The 18,600-nt window shown below is 45.0% G+C and overlaps 1 protein-coding gene across 3 annotated transcripts in view; it reads left to right on the top strand.

Moving 5' to 3' along the window:
• Positions 1-14,286: 14,286 nt before the first annotated feature.
• The window catches only part of adcy8 (adenylate cyclase 8 (brain)), a 105,342-nt gene continuing 101,028 nt past the window's right edge, over positions 14,287-18,600 (top strand). For all 3 annotated transcript variants that reach the window (XM_078216091.1, XM_078216090.1, XM_078216092.1), the window contains exons 1-2: positions 14,287-15,273; positions 17,719-17,868. In XM_078216091.1, coding sequence (XP_078072217.1) covers positions 14,410-15,273; positions 17,719-17,868 — 1,014 coding nt within the window. In that variant the 5' untranslated portion in view covers positions 14,287-14,409. The remainder of the gene's footprint in view (positions 15,274-17,718; positions 17,869-18,600) is intronic.

The following is an 18,600-nucleotide window of genomic DNA, read 5'->3' as shown; positions in this document are numbered from 1 at the left end:
TTCCCTTTCTGCACCCTTTAATCAGTGTTGTCTTCAATTTTTTTCATAGAGAAAACAAAAGTGTGAATGGATCCAGCGTTGAGATTGTGTGTCACTGAGTCCTCATTCAATGAAGGAGGGAGAAGTGTCACTGTGCACAACTCCAGCAGGAGGCACTGCCTGGGGGTCATGGCCAAGGGGAGCCTGTGCATGAATGGGAGGGTGAGGGGGAGAGGCAGAGACAGCGGAGCGACTCACCAGACTGAGGGTTTATTGACGAGTCTCCTACTTACAGGTGATTTAAGAGGCAGTACCAGGCACAGCTGTGATGGTCAATAATTACATGTGCCACATTTTTCACGAAGACCTGATGCCACGTGGGCTGTCTTCGGTCAGTGGCCTTGAAGGTGACACCAGCACGCTATTTCTTTGTCTCTGGGCCTTTCCAGGGACAAAGGGGGCTTCTGTGTGGTATCTCTCAGTCTGCAACACATCAACACATTAAAGGAGGTGAACGATGCCCTTTACTGAAGGCCCATCATTATGTAATGTTTGCTCTAGACGAGGATAGCTAAGCTCAAAGATTCACTCACTTTACAGCTTTCTCAGCCTTCTCAAGAGTACAGGATGTAATAGACTGCACCCATGAGGCAATACGGTCTCCAGCTAATATTTATAAACTACAAGGGATACCATTCCATCCGTGTGCAACCAGCGTGTGATCATCGCAAGCTCATCCTGAACGTGTCTGCATGATTCCCTGGGAGTTGCCATGGCTCCTACATCCTCAGTCACTCCCAACTCCCTGGGATTTTTGAGGAGCAGAACATCTACAGGGATGGTTGCTGGGGGATAAGGACTACCCATCTAAACACTGGCTGTTGGCTGCAGTGCATCACCCTCAGACTCGAGCTGAAGAAAGATATGACGTGTTCACACCTCCACACCTTCCCTCATGGAAGCAGATCAGAGGATTTCTGAAGATGCGGTGAAAGTGAGGTGGTGAAAGTTCTGGCTCCAGCCAATTAACATTCCTCGAGTGTTCAATAGCTGTGGGGCAGCTGGCTTTGGGAGGAATCCATTTCCTGTCACTATTTCAGTGGTGGGGCAGGAAACCTCGTCGGATTCAGCCTCTCTTTTATGTAAAATCTTATTGAATGTTTCCTGGAAGTCTATCTAAGTAACACCCACAGACACTTCCTTATCTGTTTTGTTTCCTTCCCAAAAAAAAATCAGCGAATTATTTTGCCCTGGAGTTAACGCTGGCTCACCTGATCAGCTCATTTTGGCTCAGTCACTTTATTCCCACTAATAAATTCCAGTAACTTCCTTAGGGCTGATTTAGACGAATAGGCCCAACATTTCCTAGTTCATTTCTCCTACCCTTCTGGGAAACCAAGACTCATGCAACCATACCGTGATAAGAAATGTCCTGCCTGATGTGTCTGCTTCTAACCCTGTGTCTGTGTGGAGTTTGCACATTCTCCTCGTGTCTGCGTGGGTTTCCTCCGGGTGCTCTGGTTTCCTCCCACAATCCAAAGATGTGCAGGTTAGGTTGATTGGCTATGCTAAAATTGCCCCTTAGAGGGATAAATATGTAGGGATATAGGGCAAGGGCCTGGGTGGGATTGTGGTCGGTGCAGACTCGATGGGCCAAATGGCCTCTTTCTGCACTGTAGGGTTTCTATGATTCTATGAACCCAATGTGCATATTTCTTCTTGTGTTGTCTCCAGCGGGAAAACTGGTGAGATTCCCACTGGGTGATTTGGGCCGATTCAGTCTCTCCCACACTTCGAATTTTCTTTTGGAGTGGGGACCAAAAGACGCCGGCAAGACACACTCCTCAGTGATCAGAGCGCCCCAATTTCAAAGTTAGGTTGGCATTGCCAGGTTGGCAGTCAGGGTGCCAGGGGAATAGTGCCAGGGCACCCACCCAACCATTTCTCCGTCAACCCAGGGGCTTCAATGGCCTCCGAGGTCCCCGGTGTGTGGCCATCACAACTGGTTTTGTTTTGAGAAACGAGTCGTGATTCGTGCCAGGTTCCAGCTGCTCAAGGGCCGGAGAATCCTGGGTGCCGGGTGGTTCCGGTTTTAAGCTGGACATATTTAAATGAATATTTAAATATGTTAATCTGGTTCATGCTCTTGCTGTGCGTGAATCAGATTACATTGGGGCACAAGGGCGGGGAGAATCCCAAAGAGTGTTCTGCCCAGCACTAAACACGCTATAGCCCCTCTCCCGCGATTCTCCGGCCCCACGAGGCCCCAGGGTGATCTATGCATGAGCGTGCAGGGCCGGAGAATCGTGGCCAATGTCTCATCAAGAGAAGGGGATGGATGAGACACTGAAAACTGGCGAGGGAAAAGGAATTTGTCGAGTAATTCTCCTCAGGATTTTGTGGTTGGCAGGGGCAGCCTTTCAATTATTTTGTGGATGGATCTATCCTATGACATAATTCTAACTCAGGGAAGCTGAATATGAAAGGGAAATATATGTGAGGCCGGATGGTTTTTGGATTCTATTCTTGTTTTGCTTATTGCTGGATTTTTAGTGCTGTGTATCAAGGAGAGCCTTGCTGAACTGATGCTAAAATTGAAGATTTCAGTACAAATCAGTCTGATTATTTTAGCTAGTAATCTCTATAATATCCTTCTGGGCTTTGCTCCTGAGCTCAAGCTAATTTAATTGCTTTGCAACATCTCAAAGTGATCCCTTTAATAATTCATTAACATTTTGGCGAATATTTATTCACCAAATACTTTAAATGACCACACTGGGGCCCAATGTAGGTATGAAGCGTCGTCTCGTGAGCAAGTCCCGTACTCTATTCTTTGTGCTCTTCAATAAAACACAACCTATTTTTATTTAGTTGGGAGATCAGAAGCATTGCCAATAGCATCACGTGATCTTGGGCCACCTGCAGCATATGCCCATCAGCAGCATTTTAAATTCTATAATTATTCACATTCTACGCAAACACCCTTATAACAGAACAATCGGGGAGCTGGATATTCAGAAACCAAAATACCATCGAGTGCCAAGGACTCCTGGCTCCTGGGTTCTCTGAAAATTTCATATCCACTTTACTTGCATCTTGTATAAGATCTTTCATAATGTGTAAAAGTCTCAATACTCTTCACATAAATAATTACTTTTTAAAGTGCTGTGACTGTGCTTTATATGCAAAGACAACAACTATTCAGCAACATTCCACAAAGTGGGAGGAAATACTTTGTTTAATTAGGTCCTGGGACATGATGGTGGAGGTGACAGAATGAGAATCATACCCACTCCCTGCCATTAACAATAACATTAAACACTGGCGAGAGATTAGATTGCTAAATTTCATATCAAATGTCATTAAAAGCGAGCGGCTTTTGAAATTCTAAACACAGTAGATCGCTGACAGTATTTTACAAATCCTGAAAAGCTGTTTAAAACCCTTAAACTGGTGCAACTGTCCACATAAAGTGACAGCAGTGCTAAACACTGCATGGTGGCGCAGTGGTTAGTGTGACTGTCTCACAGAGTCAGGGACCCGGGCTCGATTCCCGGCTTGGGTCGCTGTCTTTGTGGAGTCTGCATGTTCTCCCCGTGTCTGTGCGGGTTTCCTCCGGCTGTTCCGGTTTCCTCCCACAGTCCAAAAGACGTGCTGTGGTGGGTGGATTGACCGTGCTAAATTCTCCCTCAGTGTACGCGAACAAGTGCTGGAGGGTGGTGACTAGGGGATTTTCACAGGAACTTCATTGCAGTGTTAATGTTAGCAGGGTAAATACATGGGGTTATGGGGATAGGGTCTGAGTGGGATTGTTGTCAGTGCAGGCTCGATGGGCCGACTGGCCTCCTTCTATGCAGTAGGGATTCTAAGATTCTAATTGAACCAAGTGTTAATTTAGCCAATTGGTATCATTTTGTACCTTTAAGCTTCAGCAGGGGGTTCAAGTTGGTGCAACAGTTACCACCACTAAAGTTCATCTGCACTACTTAAAACTCATCTGTACTACTTAAAAACAGGCCTCATAGTGGTAGTAACTTGACTTCTGAGTCAGAATATCATGGGTTCAAGCTCCATTTTTGAGCACGTAATCCAGGTTGACATTCCAGTATAGTACTGAGGGAGTGTTGCATTGTGGAAGAAGCCATCTTTCACATGACACATTAAGTAAGCCTGAACTTCTTAAAAGGAAGGTGCAATCTGGTTGGCCAGATGCTGCAAGTGGTTCCAGTAAAAAGCATGAGCAAGAAGATTGAATTATGACAAAACAGGACAGAGAGTATGCTGTACTGTTCTCCAATGTTGCACTGGACTCCTTGTTGCAATGGATGGACAGCAGGACAATGGTCCTCTTGCTATAGTGGACCTGGGGATCCTCCACACAAATTATGTGCAGTCATTGGGAGCAGAAAGTCATATTGGTCCATGCCAGGAGTCAAGTACAGAAAACCTGAATATGGTGCGCAAAGAAATTCAATTCAATTTAAAGAATGGTGAAGGACAGTCCCTATAAGTCACAGCTCATATTTCACAGTTATAGCTTCACCTCACCCTCACACAATTAACACTGCTGTAAGCCTCACCCTCACATCTCTCGTCTCACAATCAGCGTCACAGCCACACCCTGCCAGCTACGGCCAATGGTGGCCCTGGTCTGCTCTAAAGCTGGCCTTGTGGCTCGCAGCAGCTGGCAGATTTGAGTGAAGACCCCCTTCGTGAAGTGGAGGTGTCTGAAACACTGTTCCTCACCAAGGTTCAGGTAGGTGAATTGCTCCAGTAAACTGCCCTAGATTTTATTTTAGTAGGATTTAGTGTGCTTGCTTAACTTGACCGTTTTATTATTAAAGGCTTTTTAACAATACATATTCTGCCACTAAATAGACCTAATGTTATTAGGAACTAAGCCATATTGTTAATCTATTACAAATCAATTTAATATAGTACAGGAAAGTAGTTATCAAACAGCAACAATGTTAGAGAAAAGTACCTCAACTGATTTATTATTGTCACATGCATTAGTATACAGTGAAAAGTATCATTTCTTGCGCGCTATACAGACAAAGCATACTGTACATAGAGAAGGAAAGGAGGGAGTGCAGAATATAGTGCTACTCTTAGCTAGGGTGGAAAGATCAACTTAATGCGAGGTAGGTCCATTCAAAAGTCTGACAGCAGCAGGGAAGAAGCTGTTCTTGAGTCGGTTGGTATGTGTCCTCAAACTTTTGTATTTTTTTCACGATGGAAGAAGTTGGAAGAGAGAATGTCTGGGGTAAGTGGGGTCCCTAATTATGTTGGCTGCTTTTCTGAGGCAGTGGGGAATGTAGACAGTGTCAATGGATGGGAGGCTGGTTTGCGTGATGGACTGGGCTTCGTTCACGAACCTTTGTAGTTTCTTGTGGTCTTGAACAGAGCAGGAGCCATACCAGGCTGTGATACAACCAGAAAGAATGCTTTCTATGGTTCATCTGTAAAGATTGGCAAGTGTCGTCGCGGGCATGCCAAATTTCCTTAGTCTTCTGAGAAAGTAGAGGCGTTAGTGGGCTTTCTTAACCATAGTGTCTGCATGGAGAGACCAGGACAGGTTGTTGGTGATCTGACACCTAAAAACTTGAAGCTCTCGATCATTTCTACCTCGTCCCCACTTATGTAGCCAGGGGCATGTCCTCCGCTGTGCTTCCTGAAGTCGATGACTATCTCCTTTGTTTTGTTGACACTGAGGAACAGTAACTCCCTCAAGAAGGAGAGTTGACATTGAAGGATAAGTAACTAATAATTAAATATTTAACAAGAGTCAGATTATATTTATTTCTCTATTTTATACCAATGCTCCTATGCTAGGATTAAAAGTGTTGTCACATGTGATGTGAGAGAAGGAATCTGAACTATGCATCATGGACCCCTATCAAGTACACAATGGTTTTGACTGGCTAAGTGTTCATCATGAATGGGACACTTGTGTGGTAAAGAATGCATCTTGAAATTATCCATTGTTTTATGTTTAAGGCAATGTGTGCAAACACCTAGAATCAACTAAATGAACACTAACAATATTATTGACCAGTTGGCCATGAACAACAAATGTGGGCTAAGGTGGGTGATGCCATGATTAGTACGAGGGGGTTTTGGGAACCATGTTGTTTGTGTAGACTAAGTGAAGGAAAACCAGTTTGATTTTTGGGGACAGAAGTGTTTTCCTGTCTGCATGGGAATTGAGTCCATAATGTTTAATTGATAAGGATACTCTTGTTTTCATTTATTAGTTAATTGATAAGTGTATTGTTTTATGTTGCTCATATTCAATAAACTTTAGCATTTATTTGTTAATTCAGTGGGGCTTTGCCTGATGGTTAATATCTCTGTCAAACTCAAATAGTTTAAAGGATTAATCTGGGATCCAGTAATTAGGCCGCATGCAACGAAATTAAATCAAATCTAAAATGAAAGCAAAATACTGAGGAAAGTGGAGATCTGAAATAAAGAACAGAAAATGCTGCAAATTTTTCAGCGGGTCTGGGAGAATCTGTGGAGGGAGAGGCAGAGTTAACTGAGTTTTCATTAACTCTTGTTTCTCTTGTTTCTCTCTCCACAGATGCTGCCAGAACTGCTGAGCTTTTTCAGCACATTCCGTTTTTATTTTAAATCGAACTTGAATTGATCAAGTCCACTCAAGCCCTGCTTATTTTCCCAATCGTTCTGTAGGCCAAGGGGATGCAAGCTACAGCACCCTTATCTGGGATAAAGCAATTTGCACAACATCCTTGAAATCAGGACAAAGTCCTTCAGCACGCATAAAGCTACACCCTACAGACTTTAGCAACTTTAAACAACTCTGGAAACCATCAAACACTTCTTCAATTGCCAATTGAAATTAATCACTAACAAATCTGAAAGTAATTGATGGGCCTGTGGGGGGATCTTTCCTGCTGCTGAACATATGTCCAGTTATGCCAGGTTAAAAGAATGCATTAACTGGAGTGCTGATCCAAAATGGCAGCATGCGTGTCAAATCAGCATTACATTCTGATAGACGTCACAAAATGCCCACGCTGCATACTTTCCTGTGCGCACCAATGATTTTGATGTTACAACCATAAATAATCTCTATTTTGAACAGTGCACAGTGATTTGTATGTGGCTACATTAAAGCAACATCCCGCAGCACTCAAGCTGTCAGAGCCTGAATCAATCTATAAATGTTATAAAACAGAAAAATACAGAACAAAAATAATGTATTCTTATGTTTGTACACAAAACTGATTTTCCTGTTTGACTTTGGAAGATGATTTGCTGCCAAATCATCAAAAATTAAACAGCACTCCCCAAGTCATTTAAACACCATTTATACCTGCTCCATATTACAGCATACAGTAAATGTGCCACATATACAGACTACTATAATTTTTCACTTCCATCATTTAGAAAACCTGATTTTGTATTGTGTTTTCACTGATGACATCTTGTGAAACATTGCATGTATGCATGCAAACATTTCAGGGATATCTGTCGCAAAGCTTCACCCAGTGTGAGAACCTAGCAGTAACTTGAATATGTCAACCCACTACTGCCTATTAATCAGCTTTAATAGGTACAATTATAGAATCCATACATGTGCAAAGAGGTCATTCGGCCCATCAAGTGTGCACTGACAACAATCCCACCCAGGCCCTATCCCTGTAACCCCAAGTATTTATCCTGCTAATCTCCCTGAGATTAAGGGACAATTTAGCATGGCCAATCCATTTAACCCACACATTTTTGGAGTATGGGAGGAAACTGGAGCACCCGGAGGAAACCGACATAGACATGGGGTGAATGTGCAAACTCCACACAGACAGTTACCCAAAGCCGGAATTGAACCCAGGTCCCTGGCACTGTAAGGCAGGAGTACTAACCACTGTGGCGCCCTAACAACTGTGGCATCAATTATCGATTTCTAGTGGATATAGTTTTGTTATGTGATTTGGCTAGAACTCGATCACAAATTCCTCCTCGCAGGGCAAGTTTTAGACCAAGAGCACAAAGTTGTAAAATTATCCTGTGGATAATTGTGAAAAAATCTTCAATGCTACTCCTATTTTTAAAAGTTCAAATACAAACAGTAAAAGCTCGAAATACAACAGTTCAGGCAGCATCAGTCCACAGAGAAACAGAGTTAACGTTTCAGGTCATGACCTTTCATCAGAATATAGAGTTCTGATAAAAGGTCACAAACCTGAAAGTTTAACTCTCCATTTCCCTCTCCACAGATGCTTCCAAAACTGCTGATTATTTCTCGCATTTTCTGTTTAAATTTTGGATTTCCAGCATCTGCAGTACTTCACTTATGGGTTCATTCCTATCATTCTATATTTCTCCCCTCAGCAATTCTTGACCATTCTTCCTGGAATGATTTCTAATCATCAGAAGTAGGTACTTTCCCTCTGAATTACCAAGGCTAATTAGTGCCCTTATGGACATTCTAAGATCAATTTAACCAATGCAGAGAGCTGGACAAACCTGTGATTTTCCTGGCCTTTACAGTTCACCATGTCATCAAATACATTTTCTTGAGAAACCTGGGGAGCAGGTCATTTGTCTCTGAACAGCAATGAGCGTCAGTGGTCAAAATTCAAGCCAGCTTACACGGAGCTGTATTTCAAGCTCTTGTACAGCTGTTGTTCATCTAATCTGTGGGCACAAACTAATGGGAGCTAATATAATTAAGACCTTTGAGCCTGTACTGCCAGTCAATTAAGTCCTGGCTGATCTGTATATCTCTCAAGACTTTTGGCTAAGATCAAGCCCAAGATGGGGTGCAATGCCTTATCGTGTCAAATTGGATCTTGTTTGTCTCCCTTGTGGAGACCATGAGGTGGATTCTGAATTTAGCCATGACAGTTGCAATTAACTCAATCTCCATAGTCTGGTGTGTGTGTTTGAAATTTTCACTATTTATGCAAAAAATGTGTCTCCTGATTCCACTCCTAAATGACTTATTTCTAATCTTAAACTTATCCTCCTTGTTCTGGATTCTCCGACCATTGTTTCTATCTTTATCATTTTAAACAATTTGATTAGGTCACACCTCCATCTTCTAAACTGAAAGGAATATAGGTTAACTTACATAGAATCAAAGAATCCCTACAGTGCAGAAAGAGGCCATTCAGCCCATTGAGTTTGCACGGACAATAATCCCACCCAGGCCCTGTCCCCAAAACTCCACATATTTACCTCGCCAGTCCCCCCGACACTAAGCAATTCAGCACGGCCAATCAACCTAACCCACACGTCTTTGGACTGTGGGAGGAAACTGGAGCACCCGAAGGAAACCCATGGAGACGCAGGGGGAACATGCAAACTCCTGTGGCTGGAATTGAACCCAGGTCCTTGGCACTGTGAGGCAGCAGTGCTAACCAATGTGCCACCGTGCTGCCCTCTGTATTCATAATTTAATAAGAAGTTTAACAACACCAGGTTAAAGTCCAACAGGTTTATTTGGTAGCAAAAGCCACACAAGCTTTCGAGGCTCTAAGCCCCTTCTTCAGGTGAGTGGGAATTCTGTTCACAAACAGAACTTATAAAGACACAGACTCAATTTACATGAATAATGGTTGGAATGCGAATACTTACAACTAATCCAGTCTTTAAGAAACAAAACAATGGGAGTGGAGAGAGCATCAAGACAGGCTAAAAAGATGTGTATTGTCTCCAGACAAGACAGCCAGTGAAACTCTGCAGGTCCACGCAACTGTGGGAGTTACAAATAGTGTGACATAAACCCAATATCCCGGTTGAGGCCGTCCTTGTGTGTCTTCTACCACGAGCCATAATTTAAGCCTTTAAGCTGTTGTAACTCACCACCACCTTCCCAAGGGCAGTTCAATATGGGCAATAGATGCTGGCCTGGCCAGCAACACCCACATCCCTCTAATGAATAATAACAAGAAAGATTCTGGATGGAGGTCTGGTGTCTGACTCAGACTCTACAATTGAAACATCGCATCCATAATAATGCTAATGTTCTCCATAATCTTGTAAATAAATTAATTAGGATTATCAAAATCAAGTAGTTAAAATGCAAATACATCTTGACAATGAACGTATAAATTTCTCTTATGTTAGAGAAATGTGTTACTGATACTAGATCTTCAAATTTGATGAAGTTTGAAATATCTTTTGACATTACAGCAGGTGGGCTGAATGTTGTATGGAACTTGCAAAGATGTAGAGCCACTAATGCTTGAACTTGATGAGAGACAGAAAGCAGCAATGGAATTGGAGAAGAATGATGAGTATAATTGCCTGATTGATGTAGGTTGTCTAATAGCAAGTGTTCTAGCATATCATTTAGTGCTTAATGGGTGACAAGGGTGTTTGATTTAGTTCCTAATGGACATACTCCAGAGTATTGAATTCCTTCTAATTTCATTCAGGTTGACATTAATTTGACAATCTCACCCAGAAAAACAAGTGAGCAAAATCAGAATAATCTGGGACCAGGGGAGGGGTGACGCTTATGAAGCTCGTGGTAGAAAACATTGGAGCAAAATAATGTGACCTGCTCTACATTCAGTAAGACTAACGAAAGTTTGAGGTGATAAATGGAAATGTTCTAACTCCAAGCACTAACATATCTTACCTAAATATCCATTGCAGAAGCATTTAGCTGCAAAGTATAGCAATATCTCAATAAAAACTTCAATTTTACACCTGGGATTTTCAAGTAGTTCCAATTGATGGAGTATATATAATCGCCAGAAGAAATGTTGAAGCATTTGTGATGGTTTAAATCTAAGTTCTTGCAAGAGAACAGCAGGTAAACACAATCTGGGCAGGTCTTTCTGCGCAGTACTGAGTGCTGCCCTGTCACATCTGACATAAAACTAAGTCTGTCCTCTCAGGTTTATGAGATCCTATGACGCCCTCCTTCCCCTGAAACAGATGATCTGATCAATATTACATTGCTGTTTGTTGGATCTTGCAGTGATGTTTACAATACAACAGCGGCTTCTTCTAAAGAACTGTGTCGGTTGTGAGATACTTTGGAGTGTGGTCGGGGATGTGTAAGATGCTAAACGAATGCAAGGCCTTCTTTTCCCGCAGATTTACAACACTAGATGCATATCGCTGGCAGATGGTTCAGCCAATAGAATTGAACTGCAGCGATGTACACTGAATTGAAGAGTACACCCTGTGCCAAGATTTGGGTTGAGGTTTCACTGCACATGGAGCCATTAGCCTGGCGTGTTGTGGAACCCAGCTTGTTGTAGATTTGAAAGAGTTTTAATCGATGATGGGCAGTATTAAGTCTCTATGTACATGGTAATTAATATAAAACTGCAACCCCACCAGAGTTAATCTGGGTCAGTTTTGGAAGTTAGAGCGATGGAGGGTCCGAAGACACCCATCAATTAAATCCTTCCATTCATCGTCATTCTTTTAAGATGGGCTTCTCCTTCTGGTGAAATCTTTGCTCGAATTTGCGAAGATTTTATTGAACCTTTTTTGCTACTAAGCTGGTAAAGGGAAAGAGTTAATGTGAGTTAGAGAACGAGTGCCCCCCCCCCCTCCCCCCTCCCAACAGTGGCCGAGTCACATTTACTGGATCAGATAGCGGATTTTACAAAACATTTATGGCGATCGCTACCTATTCTCTGATAGATTCATTCATGTACTATCTGTAGAGACAGTTGTCCCACTTTCTGGTGGTGACACTGAGAATGATCCAGTAACCTGGTTAAATTGTGCCCACTGTACGAGTTCGCCAGTATTTTATTCCAAGCAGAGAAATGAATGGACCTGGAAAAAAATGCGATGAATAAAGATATTGACGATCTTGTTTCATAAAACCTGGGGATTGGAAGATGGAGAAATATCGTGTTTACACGCGTAGTGTAAAAAAATTGTAAAATACTAAAGAATAACACTAAGATTAGATGTGAGCACACAGCTTATACATAGAATTATTTAGTATCTGTAATGATTACATATTCTGTTCACAAATATGTGGTTATTGTGCGTATCAATAAATATATGCACGATGTATACAACCTAGTTAACCTAGCTAACATGGTTAACCTAGTTAAAATGTAAGTCTCTTCTCACACTGTGGCTCTCTTCATATTCCCGTTTTTCTCAATGCCTTTCCAGTGTTCATCCTTCTGGTTCGTGTCTGTGTTCACACGCTTTGATCTTATATTTCCATTCGGTCTTCCTGCTTTTCACTCTCGTCACAGTTCTGTCACTGTTCCTTCTTCCCTTTAACTTTTTCTCCATCACTCTGCCTCTCCATTTACCCCCTTAGTGTAACTTGGAGTTTCTTTCTCTGGCGATGTGGTGTCTCTCCCCTGCGCCTCACTCAGACTGCCTACAACCCTTTTTCTCTTTTTTCTTCAGCCTCTTTCATCTCCTGTTCTTGTCTTCCACTCTGATCTTTATCCTGTTCAGTCACAGAGCTGGAGTTTCACAATCAGAGTCGCGGATTGTTTGCCGGTGACTTTCTGCCTTTCTCTATCCCCCATCCATTCAGCAACTTCCAGTCGCCTGGCCTCTCCTCTGTCCTTTTCGCTGTCCCTCTCTAGCGGAGCCTTGTCTCTGTGTCCCTTTCTCACTGTTTCCACCCGCTCCATCTGCATTGCTCTCAATCTGCTTCTTCCCACTTCTCTCTGTCCATTGCCCTATTTCATTTCCGTCCCTATCTGTGCCTTTCACATCCCTTGGACTCCCTCTACTTGTCTCCTTTTACTGTCCTGTTTCGTTCCTCTCTCCTCTTCCTCCCACCTTCCCAAATCCATGAATATTTGCTGAAAACAGTTAACGTCATCTCCCCCCCCCCCCCCCACCCCACACACACACACACACACACAATCCTCCTCCAGCCACCCTGAGTGTTTGAGACTCTTGTTGGTGTTTTTGAATCCATTCTGAGCCGGGCAGTGACACTGACAGCAATAGCAGCATTAGTGCCACTGTTGGCAGTAGCAGCTGCATTAGTGCCACTGTTGGCAGTAGCAGCTGCATTAGTGCCAGTGCTGGCAGTGGCTGCTGCATTGCTGCATCAGTGGCAGTTGCGTTAGTGCCAGCAGCTGTATTAGTGCCAGAGTTGGCATCAGCAGCTTCATTCGAGCCAGTCACATTAGTGTCAAGAGTTGGCAGTGGCAGCTTCATTCGTAGCAGTGACATTAGTTCAGTGGCAACAGCTCTGCCCCCCTCCTCCTCCCCTATGGCTCCCCCTCCAGCCGCACACACACATTGGGCTCCAGCCACTTGCTCCTCCAGCTGCTGCCGGGACGTCCGGAGCTCTTCCTAACCGTCAGAGTCCGCCCTGGGATCCGCAGCCGAGTGAGAGAGAGCCGGGGGAAGCGGCAAAGTGAAGCTGCTGTGTGTGGCTGTGCGCTTCAGCACTTTAATGTGGATGGCGGGATGAGAGAGAGAGAGAGCAGTGCGCTGTGCCGGATTGCAGGGAGTGAGAGCTGAAAGTGTGTGAGGGTGAGGGGTGTGAGGGTGTGTGTCTGTGAGGGTGTGTGTCTGTGAGGGGCTGTGTGTGTGAGGGGCTGTGTGAGGGGCTCTGTGTGTGTGTGAGGGTGGTGTGTGAGGGGTGTGTGGCTGTGTGTGTGAGGGGCTCTGTGTGTGTGTGAGGGGGGTGTGTGAGGGGTGTGGGGCTGTGTGTGTGAGGGGCTGTGGGTGTGTGGGTGTGTGTGAGGGTGTGTCTATGTGTGAGGGGCTGTGTGTGAGGGGCTGTGTGAGGGGCTCTGTGTGTGAGGGGGTGTGTGAGGGGTGTGGGGCTGTGGGTCTGTGTGAGGGGCTGTGGGTGTGTGGGTGGGTGTGTGTGAGGGTGTGTCTGTGTGTGAGGGGCTGTGGGAGGGTGTGTGAGAGGGTGTGTGTGAGGGTGTGTGTCAGGGGCTGTGGGTGTGTGTGAGGGGCTGTGTGAGGGTGGGTGAGGGGGTGGGTGTGGGTGCGGGGCTGTGTGAGGGTGTGTGTGTGGGGGGGTGTGTGAGGGTGTGTGTGTGAGGGGCTTTGTGAGGGTGGGTGTGGGTGAGGGGGTGGGTGTGGGTGAGGGGCTGTGTGAGGGTGTGTGGGTGTGTGAGGGTGTGTGTGTGAGGGGCTTTGGGAGGGTGTGTGTGGGAGGGTGTGTGTGTGAGGGTCTGTGTGAGGGTGGGTCTGTGTGAGGGTGAGTCTGTGTGAGGGTGGGTCTGTGTGAGGGTGTGTGTGTGAGGGGCTGTGTGAGGGTGTGTGTGTGAGGGGCTTTGTGAGGTTGGGTTTGTGTGAGGGTCTGTGTGTGTGAGGGGGTGTGTGAGGGGGTGTGGGTGTGTGTGTGTGAGGGTGTGTGTGTGGGAGGGGGCACAGCCCCCTCGCTCTGAGCAATGTCAGTGTGAGCTGGGAGCAGCAGCGTGTGGCGGGACATGGGCAGCGGCAGCAGGCTGTGCGCACAGAGTGTGAGGAGACTCGGGAGCCATGGAGCTGTCTGATGTGAGGTGCTCCAGCCCCAGCGAGGAGCTCTACACCATTAACCGGAGCCCGGCCCGCAGACCCCAGCGGCTGCTCTGGCAGAATGCGGTCCGCCACATCACCGAGCAGCGCTTCATCAGCGAGCAGAGCAGCGCCAGGGACACGGGCACGGGAGCGGCCGCCTCGCCCCCCGAGGAGGAGTCCTGGAGCCCCGGCCGGAGGAAGCAGTCGACGGGCGGCCACAACAACGGCAGCACCAAGGTGTTCCCGGAGCGCAGCAGCGCCGAGCTGGGCTTCCTGCAGCTGGACAGCGCCCCCAGCAACTCGGACTTCTTCCTCAGCTGGGGCTACACCTACCGCGGGGTCATCTTCCCCACGCTGAGGAACTCCTTCAAGTCGCGGGACCTGGAGAGCCTCTACCAGCGCTACTTCCTGGGCCAGCGGCGCAAGTCGGTGGTGGTGATGAACATCCTGGACGTGCTGACCAAGCTCACCGTCCTGATCCTCCACCTCAGCCTGGCCTCCAGCCCCATGGACCCGCTCCAGGGCATCCTGCAGGGCTTCTTCACCGGCGTCGAGGTCATCATCTGTGCCTTAGTGGTGGTGAAGAAGGACACCAGTTCGCACAGCTACCTGCAGTACAGCGGCTTGGTCACCTGGGTGGTGATGACCACCCAGATCCTGGCCACTGGCCTCGGCTACGGACTGTTGGGAGGCGGCGTGGGCTACGTGCTCTTTACCCTGTTCGCCACCTACAGCATGCTCCCTCTGCCCCTAACCTGGGCCATCCTGGCTGGCTTGTTCACCTCCCTGCTCCACCTTCTGCTCCAGGTGCTGATCTTCCAGGTTGCAGTCCCAGCCACGAAGCAGGTTAGCTGTCCTCCAAAACAACATACTGTGTGCTGCATCAACCTAAGAGGGGATCTTATTGAAACATATAAGATGATTAGAGGTTTAGATAGGGTGGATAGTGATAGCCTTTTTCCTCTGATGGAGAAATCCAGCACGAGGGGGCATGGCTTTAAATTGAGGGGGGGTAGTTATAGAACCGATGTCAGGGGTAGGTTCTTTACCCAGAGGGTGGTGAGGGATTGGAATGCCCTGCCAGCATCAGTAGTAAATGCGCCTAGTTTGGGGGCGTTTAAGAGATCCGTAGATAGGTTCATGGACGAAAAGAAATTGGTTTAGGTTGGAGGGTCACAGTTTTTTTTTTTAACTGGTCGGTGCAACATCGTGGGCCGAAGGGCCTGTTCTGCGCTGTAATGTTCTATGTTCTATGTTCTAACCCAGAAAATACTGGGATCACTCGGCAGGTGTGGAGAGAGAACCCAGGTGAACATCTCAGGTGCTGACCTTTCTCCCTGTTTCCTCTCTCCACAGAGTCTGCCAGAGCTGCTGAGTCTTCCCAGCACTTTCTGTTTGTATAGACCCACTTAACATGTTGTAGAAGCGGTGTATACTCACATAGTACGACCCAGAGGGTCTAAACATGGGGGTTTGCAACTTACATGTAGAATGAATGTAGCCAAAAAATTATTTATTTCGTTTCAACCCAGCTCATCAATTCGTCAGGCATGTTTTTTTCTCTGTCTTTGTAATTGAGATATTTATCCAGCCGTATCTATGTAATTGGGATATGAAATGAAACTGTTCAGATGCCACTGTCTCATCTTTCTTCTGTCAAAGCCGGCGCCTATATCTTACTGTTTATGTCTGCTGAATGTTAATATAGTGGTGTCCTGTAGGTTCGACATGTTGTCAGGATCGTATGAAGTGTTTAATGCTACCCCCAGCTCTCATGGGTTAAAGATGTAACCCCCCAGTCTTACTGCCCATCAACAATGGGGAACATGCCTTTGGCAATGCTGTTGCCTCACATAACCTGTCGATAAGCGACCCACAGTATGTATTTTGTTATAAAGGCGAGATACTGCGATGCTGGAATCTGAAACAAAGACAGAAAATGCTGGAGAAACTCAGCAGGTTTGACAGCATCTGTGGAGAGAGAATGGAGCCAAGGCTTCGAGTCAGGATGACCCATGTAGAGGGGGACATGTCACTGCCTTAGCACCGCCTGCCTCTGGACCAGAGGATGGCGGGATGCTGGTGGCCTCACACGTCCCAGTCCAGTCCAAAGTTGCTGTCAGTAAATGGGATCTTCATGACATTTGCACATTATTGGAAAAATGCATTCTTAAATTCAAAAAGAAAACATTTTTTTGCGACCTGATTACTTTCATGGGGATAAATAAGGATCTGTGGAAAGCCAACCCCAATTCCTTGTCCCCGTTTGTTCTTTCAGCAACTTGGAGTTGCTGCTCAGCCTTCAGACTCAGCCTGTTGATCAGAAAGGTCAGACCACACTCCCTCTAGCGATGGCTGTATCACATTTCAAATCTTCCAGCACTTTAAAACGGCCTAAAATAGATTATTAGCAACCATAGGAATAATGTTGAATCCAGTTTAAATAAATAATTGAGTAGACTCATCAATGAGTGTTATTTTGTAATGCATTTAAAATGCCTTGTAAAAATGTATCTCCCGTAACCCAGCGAAGATTCAGTTCAATCTTTTCTGGGTGTGGGCAAACTGTTGAAAATTAGATTTAATCCTTATCCCCCAAAACAATCGGGTTACATGTTCCTTACAGCCAGAGTAAATTGTTCCCAATCCAAGCTTCTCTCTCTCTCTCTGTCTCTATCTGTATTGACATCATAGGTAGTAACACTGCCCGAGATGAGTATTGGGCTCTTTATAAGAGGAGTGGGATAGAAACCATCTCGGCAGCTTTGAGCACAATACAGTGGCTATCATAAACCTGTAAATAATCACCTTGAAGCCATTTAACTTAATCAAATAATTAACGTTATGTCCACACTGCGCCCTCAACTTTTATTTTCCATCTTTTTATTTACGATTAAACAGCAGTGCTTGGATAATTGCAATATTTTAAAGTCGATCCGTATTATGCGATAAATTAGTGGAGGTATTATCTATTAAGAAATGTTAAAACATTTGTATCCATCAGGACCAGCGGTAGTTCTGAGGAAGGATCTTATACTCGAGATATTAACTTGTTTTTTCTCTTTACAGATGTTGACTGACTTGCTGTTTATCTCCGGCATGTTTTCATATATTTAAGTGCCAGTGACAGTAATGAGAATCAATTTTCACTTCACTACAAATGAAACAGAGCCATAGTATTGACCAGCTTTGTGCTTTGCTGTTATATGGAGGAGGCGAGACGGCGCCGAGGGAAAGTGAGTCTTGTTTTTAAATGGAAGAATGAAGTGCCTTGGTTTTGTGCCGTTTCAGGTGATAGCCCAGTCAGTGTTGTTCATGTGTATGAACACGGCGGGGATATTTATCAGTTACCTAGCAGACCGAGCTCAGCGCCAGGCTTTCCTGGAAACCAGGCGATGTATAGAAGCCAGACTCCGGCTAGAAACAGAGAATCAAAGACAGGTAAGAGAGGAATCTGAAATATAGGCACCACTGGCTTGGCTTCTTGTAGCCACAACCACAAAACCTAACATCAACATGTGTGTTAGAAGTTTGTGGTAGAAACAAGTAGAAAAGTAAATGTAATTCGCTGCATGACAACAGATGACTTTGTCATTGCTATTTTAAGCTCTGTATCAATAGCCAATGCTTTAATTTCAAATCATGCTGAGGTTCTGTATTTCAAGCAGAAGGAATTCCGAGTTCATTTGTCGCATTAAGCATCGGTGATGAATAATTCCAGTTGCATTTTAAACAGAGATCACACATGCGGATTTAGTGGAAGGCACAAGAGTAACCCTATCTAATCATAAAAACTGCCTCGATTTTCCATTCAGTATCTGTGCACTCCGATTAACCTGTGGTAATTTCACAACTGTTATGAGCTAAAGCCACTTATCGGGTAGAGACGCTATTAGAAATTATTCTTTTATGACCTTGTCAAAGTTTAGTTTGATGGTGCTCTTGTCAGCAGCAAATCAAATGGTAAATTAATGCTGGTACAACAGATTTTAGCCATTCCCATCGACATAAAACTAAACCACACCAAATAGTTTAAGACGAGAGCCTGCTGAAATTATAAAGGTTAGATTTAGTCAGATGAAGATTAATTCAAAAATTAGCTTTTAATCGTATATTATATCGACACACGGGACCAGATTTGTTATTAGCTTATTATTCAATATCGAAATGATG

This window comes from Mustelus asterias, chromosome 7 (assembly GCF_964213995.1).
Source record: "Mustelus asterias chromosome 7, sMusAst1.hap1.1, whole genome shotgun sequence".
Lineage (NCBI taxonomy): Eukaryota > Metazoa > Chordata > Chondrichthyes > Carcharhiniformes > Triakidae > Mustelus > Mustelus asterias.
Note: the sequence above shows the minus strand (reverse complement) of the source record. Positions and strands in the feature narration are given on the sequence as shown.